General features: G+C 43.2%; 1 protein-coding gene across 2 annotated transcripts in view; it reads left to right on the forward strand.

The window, feature by feature from the left end:
* Nucleotides 1-12,617, forward strand: part of LOC140492200 (kazal-type serine protease inhibitor domain-containing protein 1-like) — a 50,184-nt gene extending 37,567 nt beyond the window's left edge. For both annotated transcript variants that reach the window (XM_072591076.1, XM_072591075.1), the window contains exon 5: nt 10,548-12,617. In XM_072591076.1, the coding sequence (XP_072447177.1) occupies nt 10,548-10,660 (113 nt within the window). In that variant the 3' untranslated portion in view covers nt 10,661-12,617. The remainder of the gene's footprint in view (nt 1-10,547) is intronic.
* The last annotated feature ends 3,849 nt before the right edge of the window (nt 12,618-16,466 follow it).

Here is a 16,466-nt window from a genome sequence, read left to right on the forward strand (position 1 = left end):
TCATCAGTTAACATTTCCATATCTGACCTTATAATGGAGTGAAGGTCATTGATGAAGCAGCTGAAGATTATTGTGCCTAGGACTTGACCCTGGGGAACTCCTACAGAGATGTTCTGAACTGGCCCAGATGACTGACTTCCAACAACTAAAATCATCTTCCTATGTGTCAGGTATGACTTCAACCAGTGGAGAACTTTCCTGCTGATTCCCATTGACTCCGGTTTTGTTCGGGCTCCTTCATGCTACACTTGGTCGAATGTGGTCTTGATGTCAAGGGCTGTCACTGTCACCTCTTTTCTGGAATCCAGCTCTTTTGTCCATGTTTGAACCAAAGTTGTAATGAGGTTGGGAGCTGGTTGGCCCTGGCGGAATATATACTGAGCATCAGTGAGCAGGCTATTGCTGAGCAGGTGGCGCTTGATAGCACTGTTGACGACACATTCCATTACTTATGAGTACGTTTGAAACGTGGTTATTGTTGTCATGAAGGAAAACAACAGCCAGGTTGCATGTAGCAAGGTTCCGCAAACAACAGTCTGAAACCAAGCAGATAATTTTTTAACTTATGTTAAAAGAGAAATATTAATAGAGATGGGGGGGGGGGAGAACTCCCTGCTCTTCTTGTAATAGTATTATGAGATCTTTTATATCCATCTGAGAAATAAACTGGAATCTTAGTTTAATGTCTTACCTGAAAAACAGCACCTCTCACAGGGTATCACCACTTCAGTAATGCTTTGGGATTCAAACTCAAAAGTATCTGACTTAGAAACAAGCGTGGAGAAAGTGTGGACTGCAGATGCTGGAGATCAGAGTCCCGAGAATGGTGCTGGATAAGCACAGCAGGTCAGGCAGCATCCGAACAGCAGGAGAATTCAGGCTATGGTAACTCACCAAGGTTACAACATCTCTCTCCACTGCCACGCTAACATAAAGAATGAAAAAAAAATCATAATGCAATTGGAATACTTCTAAATTTCTTCTAATACTCAAACCAATTCTGATTTGACCTAGGCTTCTCTGACAGCACCATCCAACCCACAACCTCTACTACCTTGAAGGATAAGGACAGTAAATTCATAAGAGCACCAAGTTCCCATCCAAGTCACAGAAGAGCCTGAATTCGACCTTTGTCTCCATTTCTTGATTGCCAAAAAGTCAAAATCCTGGAACTCGCTTGTGAACCACGCAGTGAGTATACCTGTCACACATAGTTTGTAGCACCTCAAGAAGGTGGTGCAATCCTATGTGTGACATCACCACCTTCTCAAGGACATTTAGGCCAGTTGTTTAGAGTTCAGGACCAGCATGTTGCTGTGAAAATGAAGGATAAGGATGGGAAGATTCAGGAACCTTGAGTAACAACAGAAATTGAGAGCTTAGTCAAAAAAATATAGGAGGCATATGTAAGAGTTAGGAAATTGAAGACAGACAGAGTCCTTGAAGAATACAAAGATAATTGGAAAGCCCTCAAACAAGGATTTAGGAGGGCTAAAAAGGGAAGGAAATGTCCTTGGCAAACACAGTTGAGTAAAATTTCAAGACATTTTATACATATGTAAGGAGCAAGAGGAAAGGGAAGTCCTCTCCAGCACAAAAGAGGAAATTTTTGCATGGAGCCAGAGGAAGTGAGTGAAGTCCTTAACGAGTATTTGCATCTGGATTCTCAAAGGATAAGTACATGGTAGATGGGGAGTCTCAGGAGGGCTGTGTTGATATTTTACAACATGTCACTATAAAAGAAGGTGTTGGGTATTTTGAAAAGCATTAAGGCAGACAAGTTCCCAGGACCTGATGTGATCAATCCCAGAAAGCCAAGGAAGACAGATGAAGACATTGCTGGGGCCTTTTACGAAATCTTTGTTTCCTTTTTAATCACAGGAAAAGTCCCAGAGGACTGGAGAATAGCACACATTGTTCTTTTGTTTAAGAAGGGCAACAGGGATAATCCAGGAAATTACAGGCTAGTGAGCCTCACATCAGTAGTAGGGAAATTATTGGACAAGATCCTTAGGGGTAGGATTTACACAAATTTGGAAAAATATCAGTTTATTAGAGATCAGCAGCATGGTTTTGTGTGGGGAAGGTCATGTATCATAAACTTGATTGCCTTTATTTTGAGGAAGTGACTAAGATGATTGATGAGAATAAAGTGGTGGATATGATTTGGAGATGTTGTGGTGGATGTTGTCAACATGGATTTTAATAAGGCCTTTGACAAGGTCAATACCAAAGGTAAAATCACATGGGATCCATGGTAGGCTAGTTCAGAGGGATACAAAACTGGCTTAGTCATAGAAGTCAGAGAGTAGTGGTAGAGGGTGTTTGTCTCACTGGAGATCCGGGACCAGTAGTGTTCTACAGGGATCATTGTTGGAACCCCTGTTGTTTGTAATACATATATAAATGGTTTGGAGGAGAATATAGGTGGCCTGATTATTAAGTTTGCCGACGACACAAAGTCTGTGAAAACATTGGATAGTGAGGAACATTACCAGAGGATACAATGGGATATGGATTGGCTGGAGACTTGGTAGGAAAAGGCAAATGGAGTTTAATCCAGACAGATACGAGGTAATGCAGTTTGGAAGATCTAATGCTGGAGGGAAGAATACAACAAATGGTGTTAGCAGTCAGAGGGTTCTAGGCATACAGGGCCACAGTTTCCTGAAAGTTGCAACGTAAGTGGTTAAGGTGGTCAAAAAAGCATACGGCATACTTGCTTTCATTGTTTGGGGCACAGAGTATAAAAATTGGCAAGTCACGTTGCAGCTGTGTAGAACTTTAGTTTGGCCACATTTGGAATATTGTGTACAGTTCTGGTCACCACACTACCAGAAGGATTTAGATTTTATTGTCACATGTACTCAGAAGTACAGCAAAAAGTGTATAATGTTGCCACACATGGCGCTCTCGTAGGTACCAAGGTAGCTACGTACAAAAAACCTTAGGTACAAATTAGCAAGAGAAACAAGAGTTAAAATGTTAAGCATTACTTCATAGAACAGTATAAAAACAAAAGAATAAGTTAATAGTTAATATTAAATTATTTTGTAGTTTAAACTAGGAGAATAAAGGAATAAGTTAAAAGTTCTACAGTCTTTGATGAGTCCTCCACTTATCTCATTCTCCGGAAGAACTCAATTGTCTGTTCTCGACATCGCTGATGCAGATATCATCACTGCTGCTGAAACTGCTGCCTTTCCAATTGTCTGTCCCTGTGCCTCAGGAACATGTCCAGGCAGGATCCACTTGCACATAGAGCCAAGACACCACCATAAGCTGCAGACAGACTGGCCAACATACCAATGAGAGACCAGGCTGAGGACCACCGGGAGACCAAGCTGGGACCCACCACAAGCCACCGAGATACCAGGCTGGAACCTACCACGAGCCACCGAGGGACCAGGCTGGGAGCCACCATGAGCCTCCGAGTGACCAGGCTGAGACCCACTGAGAGACCAGGCCTAGGCCTGCCACAGGAGAGGTGAGCAAAAAGGGTGAGAAAAAGAAAAGAAGGGGAATTTAAAAAAGGAAATACGAAATAAACAGAAGGAGCAGAGAAGTTCCATTTGGAGCACCCTACTCTGCTGTTGTGGGATGTGAATACTGTAGAGAAGGTCCAGAAATGGTTTACCAGAAGGTTGCCCGTTTTTGAGCATATTAGTTATGAGATTGGACAAACCTGGATTGTTTTCACTTGAATGTTGAAGGATGAGGCAACCTGGTGAGGCACTTCTGGTCGTCCTGTTATAGGAGGAATATTACTAAACTGGAGAGGGTTGAGAAAAGGTTTATCAAGATATTGCTGGGAATGGAGGGTTTAAATTATAAAAAGATTTATAAAAATTTATAAAAAAGCTGGAAAAGCTGTGACATTTTTCATTGGGGTTCGGGAGATTGAGGGGTGACCTTACTGATGTTTATAAATTCATGAATTTCATAGATAAAGAGAATGACAAGGGTCTTTTCCCTAGGGTGAGGAATTCAAAACTAGGGGGCTTTTTATTAAAGTGAGAGGAAAAAGATTTACAAAGGACATGAGGGGCAACTTTTTTGCACAGAGAGTGGTTTGTGTTTGGAATGAACTGTCAGAGTTACAACATTTAAAAGACATTTGGTTAAGTTCATGAATAGGAAAGGTTTGGAGAGATATAGGCCAAGTGCAGGCAGGTGGGATAAGTTTTGTTTAGGTGCAAGGTTGGCGTAGACACGTTGGACCAAAGTTTGACTCAAAGATTCCATGACTCCAAATAATGAGAGGCATGGATAGAATTAACAGTTGAGGTATTTTTCCCAGGGCAGAAATGTCAATTACTCAGAGACATAGCTTTAAAGGAAAGGGGCTAAGTTTAAAGGAGATGAAAGAAGCAAGCTATTTTTTACACAGAGGGTGGTAAATGCCTGAAATACACTGCCAGAGGAGGTGATGAAAGTGGATATATAGTACTGTTTTGGAGGTATCTTGACAGAAATGTGCATTTGCAGGGAATAGAGGGATACAGACCACATACAGGTAAAAGGGTTTTAGTTTAGAAAAGCATCGTGTGTTAGTGGAGTTTTAGTGGGCCAAAGGGGCTGGTCCTGTGTATAGATTAGATTAGATTAGATTAGATTACTTACAGCGTGGAAACAGGCCCTTCGGCCCAACAAGTCCACACCGCCCCGCCGAAGCGTAACCCAACCATACCCCTACATCTACATCTACATCTACATCTACCCCTTACCTAACACTACGGGCAATTTAGCATGGCCAATTCACCTGACCTGCACATCTTTGGACTGTGGGAGGAAACCGGAGCACCCGGTTTGGAGTTTTTTGGTCTTAATGCTGCCTTTGCTGGTGATACACCCTCTGGGTGAAAATATTTTTCCTCCCACTTCCTCAAAACCTTCTGCTTCTTATCTTAAATCTATGTCACAAATCTATGATTGTGACTTTCATTTCGTTTGAGAAAATTGCTAAATAAATGAAATGGCTGGTGACTATGTGAGTATTGTTGGTCCAAACAAAGTTGGTAAGTAGAGCTAGTACGGTATTTGCATCACTATCAGAGGAGGTATGTGGGGTGTATAACGAGGTGAAAAATGCTATCTCATGAGCCAGTACTGAACTCTACAGACAATATTCCAAGAATCTAAGGAGGGAACCTGGTCAAAAGTACATTGAGTTTGAAAGGATCAAATAAAATAATTTTGATAGGTGGATAAGGGCATTGAAAGTAGATCAAACATATGACACTCTTAGAAAGACGATTATTTTGGAAGATTTCAAAAATTCACTTCAAGTAGTGAGAACATTTTTGGAAGAGCAGAGAGTTAAAACTGCAAGATTAGCAGCAGTTATGGAGGTGGTTATGAGTTGGTTCAGAAATCAAAATTTGGCTTCCAACATCAATTTTAACCTGTGAGGGAAAGAAATTGGGGAAAAGAGAAATCCTCAGGCAGTAAGGGAAAAGGAGATTTGTTGAAGATAGTAAAGATGGTTTCGCACAGGCTACAAAGGAAACCCATAAAGGGAAAAAGAAGTAAAACTCTCAGGTGTTTTCACTGCAATAAAGTAGGCCATATGAAGTCGCAGTGTTGGTAGTTTGGAAAAGCACTGGGAAAATGTGGGAAAACATGATAAGTTTTGTTGAAGTGGTAAAGTAACATAAGAATATAAGAACTAGGAGCAGGAGTAGGCCATCTGATCCCTCCAGCCTGCTCCGTCATTCAATAAGATCATGACTGGTCTTTCTGTGGACTCAGCTCCGCTTACCCCGCACACTTACTATAACTTAATTTCTTTCAAAAATCTATCTATTTTTGACTTAAAAACATTCAGCAAGGTAGCCTCAATTAATTTACTGGGCAGGGAATTCTACAGATTCACAACCCTTTGGGAGAAGACATTCCTCCTCAACTCAGTCCTAAATCTGCTCCTCTTTATTGTTGAGGCTATGCCCCCTAGTTCTAGTTTCACCTTCAAGTGAAACAATCCCCCTGCTTCTATCTTATCTATTCCCCTCTTAATTTTATATGTTTCTATAAGATCCACGCTCATTCTTCTAAATTCCAATGAGTATACTCCCAGTCTAGTCAATCTCTCCTCATAAGCAAACTCTCTCAACTCTGGAATTAACCTAATGAACTTCCTCTGCACCCCCTGTAGTGCCAGTACATCCTTCCTCAAGTAAGGAGACCAAATTGGTACACAGTATTCCAGGCATGGCCTAACCAGTGCCCTATATGGCTGCAGCATAATCTCCCTGTTTTTAAACCCCATCCACGAGCAACGAAGGACAATATTCCGTTTGTCTTCTTAATTACCTGCTTCACCTGCAAACCAAATTTTTTGATTCATGCACAAGTTCACCCAGGACCCTCTCAAAGTAAAATGCTGCAATTTTTCACCATTTAAATAATAGGGCACTTTGCTGTTATCCCTACCAAAATGAATACCTTACAATTACCAACATTCCATCTGCTAAACCCTTGCCTACTCACTTAACCTATCTATATCCCTCTGCTGACTTCATTGCCCTCTGCACACTTTGCTCTACCACTCATTTTAGTGTCATCTGCGAACTTTTACCCATTACACTTGGTTCTCAAATCCAAAGCATCTTTGTAAATCGTAAACAATTGTGGTCTCAACACTGATTTCTGAAGCACACCACTAGCCACTGATCTCCAACAAGAAAAACACCCATTTATCCCCACTTTCTGCATTCAGTTAGTTGCCTACTCCTCTATCCATGCTAATACCTGTAATGCCATACAACCTTATCTCAGGCAGTAGCCTTTTGAGCAGCACCTTGTTAAATTAAGGAAAGTGCAGGGGAAGCAGAATGTACAATCTTGTCAAGGGTTGGTTGAGAAGAAAGTGCCAGACCTCTTTAAGAAATTTACTTGCAAAAGTAAGATTTACTCATGTGTATGTCAGGAGAAGCAGGTAAAGAAATTAAAATTTTAAAAGATACTGGAGGAAGTCAATCTTTGATGGTGACAGATGAGAAGGTATATAATTCAGCAGAAGTATTGCCAGAAAAGGTAGTAATATTTGGAATTCATGGTGCGAAGAGCAGTGTTCGATTATATAAAGTGAGGTTAGAGAGTCTGATGAAAAGTGGAGAAATGGTGGTGGGAATATTAGAGGAATTCCCGCTTCTAGGAATAGAATTTATTCTTGGTAATGATTTAAGTGAAGCCTACTGTGGATGAAAAGCCAGTGGAAAATGAGGCAATTGAGACGCTTCGGGAGGTATATCCTGGAATTTTTCCGGACTGTGCGACAACAAGGTGATAAAACCACAGGTTGAAGCAGGAGGAGAAATCAAAGAATAAAGATAAGAAAGTTGAAGTACAATTATCTGGGACCATATTTGACCAAATGGTTGAGGAAAAAAACCAAGAACAGGTAAAACACATAGTGGATAGTTTTAGTTCAGAGATATTAACTGAATTACTATAGAAAGATGAAAAACTGAAGCAGTTGTATCAAAAAGTGTACACAGAAGAAGAATCAGAGTATATCCTGGAATACTACTTTCTTAAAAATGATGCCTTGATGAGGAAATCGAGACCATCACATATTCAGGCAGATAAGAAATGGGTAGAAGTTCATCAAGTTCTATTAATGGTGGGTTATGGAAAGGAAGTGTTGTGGGTATGAATTACCAGTAGGAGGTCATTTGAGAGTAACAAAAACTTAAACCAAAATATAAAAACATTTTGCTTGGCCAGGACTGCTAAAAGATGTGGTTGAATTTTGCCAGGCATGTCACATGTGTCAAGTCATTGGAAAACCTCAGGCAGCAGTAAAACTACCACTTTCAGGTTCCCCTCCAAGCCATTCACCATCCTGATTTGGAAATATATTGCTATTCCTTTACTCTCACTGGGTCAAAATCCTGGAATTCCCTCCCTAATGGCATTGTGGGTCAACCTACAGCAAGTGGACTGCAGTGATTCAAGAAGGCAGCTCACCACCACCTTCTCAAGGGCAAATAGGGATGGGCTATCAAAGCTGGCCAGCCAGCGACGCCCAAGTCCCACAAATGAATAAAATAAATTTCCCCTCAGTCTATGCTAATTTCGTTAATTGTATCACATTCTCCCTGAATTCTATACCGTATTGTCTCTCTCACTTGTGAACACTGACACAAAATATTTATTTAGAATCCTACCTATATCCTTTGGTTGCAAGCACAAATGACCACTGTGGTCCTCAATGATCCCTACTCTTTTCCTTGTTGTTCTTTTACCGTTAATGTACCTGTAAATCAACTTAATATTGATAAAAGGATTAGAGAAGACATGAGGACAAAATTCATCACTCGGAGGGTGGTTGATAGCTGGAATTTGCTGTCCAGTTTGGTGGTTGTGGTGGAAACTCTTATCTCATGTAAAGGGATCTGAATCTGCACCTAACTTACTACAAGACCAGGTAATGGTAAATGGGTTTACAATGGACAGTTGTTGATTCAGCTGGTGCAGACATAATGTGCTGAATGGCCTCTTTCTGTGCAATGACTTTTCTATCATTCTAACAGTTTAAATTGGTAAGAGCTTTAAATATTGCATTCAACTTATAAGTTGACTAGTTAAGACAACACATGGACAGAATGCCAGGGGTCTGAACAACATGGACTATGGTGAGATTTGTGGTAGAATCAGTTGAGAATTCTGGTGAAGCCTATCTTGATGTTAGGAGCACCTTGCTGCACCTTTGCTGAGGATTCTGGGCCTGGCTCAGCATGGCAGCTGCCAACCTGTCCATGGAGGCAGATGGACAGTTGCATGACTGGCTGCACTGCTGCAGCCTCTAGGCAATGAGGGACATTACCTCCCACATTGCTGTCTGCTGCTCTTGTCCTTCCCTCCGCAAGTGGATGAGGTCCCTGGTTGCTGACACCACAGAGTCATCCCCTGTATGGGGTTGAGAGGGTGACTATTCTCTAGCAGTCATCCAAGTGCCTGTGGTCTGAGCCATTTCCTCCTCAGCTGGCTGCAGAGCTGTCACAGTGAGACACTCACCACCATATGCTCCCACACTCTCTAAACCTAATGCTACCACCATGGTGTGAGTGCAGCCTTGCTGATGCATGGTGCTCTCATCCCCAGAGACCAAGAAAGTGGTTTCTAGGAGTGGTAGCTGTTTCACCACAGAGACCGTGGGTATCCCACTGATGCCTACAATACATAAGGGAAAGAAGATATCATTACCAATGGTTAATAGTGTATAATTAATTACACTGACAGTAGGAGAGGTACTATAAGAATTGCAACATAACAAACTTAGTCAGCTGGCAGGACACAGCTGTTTCATCAATGCTATCGGAGTGGCCTTGCCTTCTCTTGAAGGATCTAGGATTCTCTCCTTCTAGGGGCTGAGGAGTGTAATATTGGGCATTCATATGAGCCATTTCTGCCATGTTGTATCTTCTTGCAGGAAGAAAGAATGGAAGATTACGTGAACTGAAAGTGGGTAGCACTCTGCTCGTGCTAGTGCAAGTGGTGGAAAGGTGGTGAAGTGTCCTCAGAGACTGAGTAGATAGCGTAGAGTCCGGGCAGAGATAGTGGTGTGAGAACATGGTGAAGCAGTGGGATGGGGGGAGGCAGGGTGATATGGTAATGAGAGGGAGTGAGGAGGTGATGTAGTGAGAGTGCAAAACATGAGCCTTGGTGGAAAGTGAATGCAGTTCTGAGTGCGAGGAGGAGAGAGAATGTGTGGCACTCACCCTGGTAGAGCAGAGGAGGTCTTTGACCTCTGTATGACATCACTAGCATTCCCCTGGATTGTTAAAATGGCACTAATCTGGTTGGTGTCCTCGGACCAGGCTGCCAGGATATGGTATCATGGCCTTCTCTGCTGGTCTTCTGGGAAGTCTTCTGCACCATCCTGACTACCTGCATCTCCAGTTCACTGTCAGAGAATCATGGCACCATCTTCCCCATCTCTAAAATCTTCACACTGTGTCTGTAACTGAGCAGAATATCTTCAGATTGCTATCGCTCGTCCAGCCACAATGTGGCCTCTTAAAAATGATGCAGGCACCAGGGATGGATATCCATTGAGTGGTGAGTTCTTCTGAGATAAGATGAGGATGGAATTGGATGTGAAGGATGCCATAGGGGAATGACAAGTAATTAAAGAGATGGGTTTGGTAAGATTTGATGAGAAATCTTGCTATGCTTCATGGTGAAACAAAAAAACTCCAAAAAACTCAAAACAACTCACACTTAAGCCAAACAAAATGTAAGATTCAATCCTATATTTCTAAACTTGAAACCTAATTAGTTAAAATAAACACAACAGAGCAGATGATATTTTGCAAATGTAACGTGTGAAAGCAAGCAGATCCTTGTGAGATCTTACTGGTCATGTAGTGCTAAAATTTGGGAGTTTAAACCTCACCCCACTTTGTTGTATAATCTGTTGCTTTCCCCAACCCCTCACTTGGCTAATCCCCCTCTTGAATTCACGTCAGGGTCTAGAGAAGGACACATTTTTCTTTGTCATCTCACAGCTGGATTTATTGTAAATGTAATTTTATCCACAGATTCACCAATAGCTATGAAAATGAGTTTGAAAAGACAAGACAGAAATTATATTGGAGGTGAAGAGGAAGATGAAAATGATGACTATAACATCTCGGGTGACGACGAGTACTAAAAAACATGAATTTTGAAAACATACCTTGCAGAGTGGAGCATAATTATCTAATGATAAAACGTTTGATAACAATAAATGGCCTTTGAGTAAAATAAAAATTGAACCGTATGTAGTTTAAACTGTCATTCAAAAGTACCTTTAGGACATTTTACTGTCCGCAATTTTATCTTCAGTGATATGCTGTAGTTTATTTGATGCAACTGTACACACTGTAATTGTAAAATTTCCTGAACATTTTTCATGTTCATATAAATTGTCACAATGCTGTAACTCTTTAGGTTTAAAATCTTTCAACTAGCTATAACTGTTACAAATTAGACTGAGCAAAGATAAACTGCTTAAAAGTGCAAGGCCAACATCCAAGGTGAAGGTGAGAAAAACAAATGAACCACCCTTAGGGGGTCATGAAAAAGAGACTTCCTTGAATCCAGACATCCATCAAAACCTATCATAGTTTCAGAAAGGCTTTCATAAATGCAAAATACTGGAAACTGAACTAGGTGGCTGTTACAGTTTTCCTCACTTCACTACTGCTTCTTTTACATACTACTTTAAATCAATAACCTCTTGTTTTTGCTCGTTTTACTTTCTCTCACTCTATTCTCCTAAACTAGCCAGCCTGCTCATTATTTTAAGAACCTCAATCACATCTCCTCTCAGTCTTCTCTCCAAGGCAATCAGTTCCAGCTTCTTCAATCGACTTTCATAACTGAAGTTCTTGATCCCTGGAATGATTCTTATAAACCACTTCTGCACTCTCTCCAATGTATTCACACCCTTCCTAGAAAGTGGTGCTCATAATTGTACACAATACTTCAGCTGAGGTCCAACAAATATCTTATACAAGTTCAACATCACTTCCTTGCTCTTGTACTTTATGCCCCTATTTATAAAAGTCACTAATGCCATATTAGTTTACTTACTACTCTCTCTACTGGCTCTGCCACTTTCAATGATCTATGCACATATATATTCAGCTTCCTCCTCTCCTGCACCCCCTTAGAATTTGTCCTCCTCATTTTATAGTACCTTTCAATGTTCTTCCTGCCAAAATGCATTACCTAACACTTCTCTGCATTAAAATTCATTGGACACATATCTGTTGACGTTACCAACTTATCTATGTCCTTCTGGAGTTTTACAGTGTCCTTCTCACAGTTTTTAATTTTTGTGTCATTTGCAAACTTTGAATTTGCTCCCTGCACACCAGGATGTAGATCATTAACACAATTTGGAGATGCCGGTGTTGGGAGTGGGGTGTACAAAGTTAAAGATCACACAACACCAGGTTATAGTCCAACAGGTTTAATTGGAAGCACACTAGCTTTCAGAGTGCCGCTCCTTCATTAGGTGATTGTGATCATTAACATACATCAGGAAAAGCAAAGATCTCAGTACTGATGCCTGGAGAACTCTGCTACAAATCCTTATCCAGTCCAATAAATATCTATTGCCCATTATTCTCTGTTTCCTATGACTAGCCAATTTTGTATCCACATTGCTACGAATCCTTTTATTCCAAGGCTTTTCTCATGTCTGCTGTGTGGCACTGTGGCAAATGTGTCCTGAAAGTCCACATGCATCATATCAACAGCACTACCCTTATTGAGTCTTTTTGTTACTTCAGTTCCCAGATATTTGAAGAGAAGCATTTTCTCTCTGTGTAAAATAGCATCCAGTCCTCACAGCAACAGAGAAAAGACATCAAGGAACTGAGAATTTTCAATAATAGCAACATTCACTTATGACTACCTGTTTTCAAAATGCTAGCTAATCATCACTGGACACAGGCTAAAATTGTATGCCTCAAAGACATCAAAGGAAATCTAAACCATACAGTCTTTTATCTTCCCTTGTGTTGGACACTATTTTTTAACTTCATACGTGTGTGTGTGCGCCCAAGTCACTTCATGAAGACTACATGCTTGAAGATGTTTTGGTCATTATTTTTCTTGGATTTAACAGATATTAAATTTGCTTTTTACTTGATTTACGAAAAACTTGTCAATTGGTTCCTTATTGCTTATGACAGAAAACAGTTAACTACATATTTACTTTGAGAGAAGTGTACATTTGTCCAAAAAGAACTTAAGCCATTGTCATGTCCAACTTAGGTTGGATAAAAGTGAATAATTTCCCGCTTCTCATCTTGTCGAAACAAAAGTGAAAGTGAAAACTTGCACGATTAGAAAAAGATGAATTAATCAGCATTATCACCTGTGGAAACTGACATGTTAAATCAAGCGTAAAATGACAAGAGAGGCTCTTATGGCACAGTGACAGTGTCCCTATCTCTAGATCAAAAGGCCCAGGTTCAAATCACACCTGCTTCAGAGGTGTATAATAACATTTCTGAATATCTAAAATGACAGGAAGTCATGTAGGTCTTCGACCTGGTTTCTTCTCGAGTCCAAAATCACTTAAAGATTTCATGGACTTCATCTATTTGCTCTCCTTCAACAGTTCATATACATTTATAGCCTGAAATTTGCTTCATCTACACTCAATTCTACTACTGACTTTGCCTATCAACTCTTCCTTGTTCATGTCCACTGACCCTCTCACAGACTCTAGCTCGCCATTTAATCTCTTCTCACAGTGAATGTACATCCCAACCTGTCATGGTCTCTAAACCCAAACTTCTAGCCTTCTGGGAACATGTCTTGATCTTTGAAGCAAAACTTTGAAACATTGAACTTCCTCACATGCTCACTAGAGAATTTTAATTTCCCCAAACTTTCTGACAACTAATGTGGGAACTTCCACAACCTCTGGGATATTTAATGACCAACAACAATTATGGCTCTTAATAGTGACAGTAAACAGATGTGGATCAGTCACCTGTCATACAACTCCATTCCATTGACATGTCAGTTTATGTGTTAATGCTCCGACTTCTTTCTTCAATTAATTATATTTGGACAATTTGGTCACAATTTTGCCTGCACTATTGACATTGCATATGGAATATATGGGAGCAAAGAGTGATTCCCAAATAAACAACTACCCCTCCAGTAAATTATCAAATTAGCATTCCACACTTTGATCACTCTATGTGAAGAACTTTCTGACAATCATCTTCAATTTGGTTATATTCTACAAGGAAGTACCAGGAAGTGCTCACACCCTTTAGGATTGGGTATTCTGATTTAGTCTATGGTTAGGGACAATTGAGTATGAAGCATAACATAGTAAGGGCTAGAAAGGTCAGGAGGGATAGATCGGGTTCTTTGCAGCTAGAACTGAGGGAATATGAGTAGTTGAGGGCCAAATTAGAAGGCAAAACCTTGAAGAAGAAAATTATGTGGCACTGTGGCAAATGTGTCCTGAATGTCCACATGCATCATATCAACAGCACCACCCTTATTGAGTCTTTTTGTTACTTCAGTTCCCAGATATTTGAAGAGAAGCATTTACTTCAAATTTGAAGAGAAGCTATGAGCAAATTAGTTTTGGGTAAATCAGCAGTCCTCCCTCCTGCATCAACATGGCCACTGCATTCACATTCGCCTCTCCACTGTCCCAGTACTCACCCCCCCGCTGTTCCACTACCAATCCCCCAGTGATCCAGTACTCCCCGCCCCCTGCTGGCTGAGTGCTCCCCTCTCCTGCCCCGCTGATCCAGTGCTCCCCTGTCTGTCCCCACTGGCCCAGTACATCCCCTCCCTCCTCCCGCTGTCCCAGTACACCCTCTCCTCCCCCTGCTGTCCCAGTACACCCCCTCCTCCCCCCCACTGTTCTATTATACCTCCTCCTCCCCCCCCCACTGTCCCAATACACCCCCCCACCTCCTTCCACTTCCCAGTACACACCCCTCCTCCCCCCGCTGTCCCAGTAATCCTCCCTGTTCCTCCCCTGCTGTCCCAGTAATCCTTCCCAATGTCCCAGCATCCATCCTCATCACGCACCACACACTCACCCCCCCACTGTCCCGGTACTCTGCCCGTTCCAGTACTCTCTTCTTCAACTGTCCCAGTACTCTGCCACATTGTCCCAGTATTCACCCCCCGCCTCACCAAAGTCCTAGTACTGCCCCCCACGTCAGTACACAACTCCCACTATCCCAGTACATCCCCTGCTGTTCCAGTACACAACCCCCACTGTCCCAGTACATACCCCTACTGTTCCAGTACTCCTCCCCACTGTCCCAGTACATCCCCAGCTATCCCAGTACTGTTCCAGCTGACCCAGTACTCCCCAGGTATCCCACTACCCTCCGAGCTGTCCCAGTACTCCCCCCCACTATCCCACTACCCCCCCAACTGACCCAGTACATACCCCATCCCACTACCCCCCAGCTGACCCAATACTTCCCCCATTATCCCACTAAGCCCCTAACTAACCCAGTACACTCCCATTCCACTACCCCTCCCAGTGTCCCAGTACCCCTCGCTATCCCAGTACTCCCCCCTGTCCCAGTAGCCACTCCCCACTTCTCCAGTACTCCCCAGCTGTCCCAGTAGGCTCCCCGCTGTCTCAGAACTCCCCCCAGCTGTCTCAGTACTCCTCCTGCTATCCCAGTAACCCCCCCATATCCCAGTACTGACCCTGCTATCACAGTACACCCCTACTATCCTAGTGGTCCCACCGCCATCCCAGTACCCCCAACCCGCTATCCCAGTACTCAGCCCACTATCCCAGTACACCCACCCAACTATTCCAGTACTCCTTTGCTATCCCAGTAACTCTCCACAATCCCGGTATTCTCCTGCTATCCCAGTATCCCCTCCACTGTCCCAGTACACTTCACTGTCCCTATGGGGTGGCATGGTGGCTCAGTGGTTAGCACTGCTGCCTCACAGTGCCAAGGACCCGGGTTCAATTCCCATCTCGGGCAACTGTCTGTGTGGAGATTGCACATTCTCCCCGTGTCTGCGTGGGTTTCCCCCAGGTGCTCCGGTTTCCTCCAACAATCCGAAAATGTGCAGGTTAGATGAATGGCTATGCTAAATTGCCTACAGTGTTAGGTGCATTAGTCAGGGGTAAATGTGGGGGAATGGGTCTGGGTGGGTTGATCTTCAGAGGGTCGGTGTGGACTTGTTGGGCCATAGGGCCTGTTGTAGGGGATCTAATCTAATTACACCACCCACTATCCAAGTAATCTCCTCCCCACCCCCACCCCGTTATCCCAGTACCAACCTCCTCTGGCTGTCCCAGTCTTCTCCTCACTTTCGCAGTATCCCCCCCCCCCGCTATCCCAGTACCCCTCCCCCAGTTGTCCCAGTATCCCCTGCTATCCCAGTAACCCCTCCCAGTTGTCCCAATATCCCCTTGCTATCCCAGTACCCCTCCCCCAGTTGTCCCAGTACCCCTCTCCCAGTTGTCCCAGTATCCCCCGCTATCCCAATATCCCCTTGCTATCCCAGTACCCCGCCCCCAGTTGTCCCAGTATCCCCTGCTATACCAGTACCCCTCCTCCAGTTGTCCCAATATCCCCCGCTATCACAGTAGCCCCCTCCCCCAGTTGTCCCAGTAGCCCCCTCCCCCAGTTGTCCCAGTACTCCCCCTGCTATCCTAGTATCCCCCGCTATCCCAATATCCCCTTGATGTCCCAGTACCCCTCCCCCAGTTGTCCCAGTACCCCTCCCCCAGTTGTCCCAGTATCCCCCGCTATCCCAGTAGCCCCCTCCCCCTGCTACCCCAGTACTACCTGCTACTATCCCAGTACTCCCCCCGCTTTCCCAGTAGCCCCCACGTTACCCCAGAACCCCCTCCCCCAGTTGTCCCAGATTCCGTCCCCCCGCTAACCCATACTCCTCCTCCCTCACAGCCCCCCCCCCCCCCCCAGCTGTTCCAAGAGACTGTG

The sequence above is a fragment of the Chiloscyllium punctatum genome, chromosome 20 (genome assembly GCF_047496795.1).
Source record: "Chiloscyllium punctatum isolate Juve2018m chromosome 20, sChiPun1.3, whole genome shotgun sequence".
Lineage (NCBI taxonomy): Eukaryota > Metazoa > Chordata > Chondrichthyes > Orectolobiformes > Hemiscylliidae > Chiloscyllium > Chiloscyllium punctatum.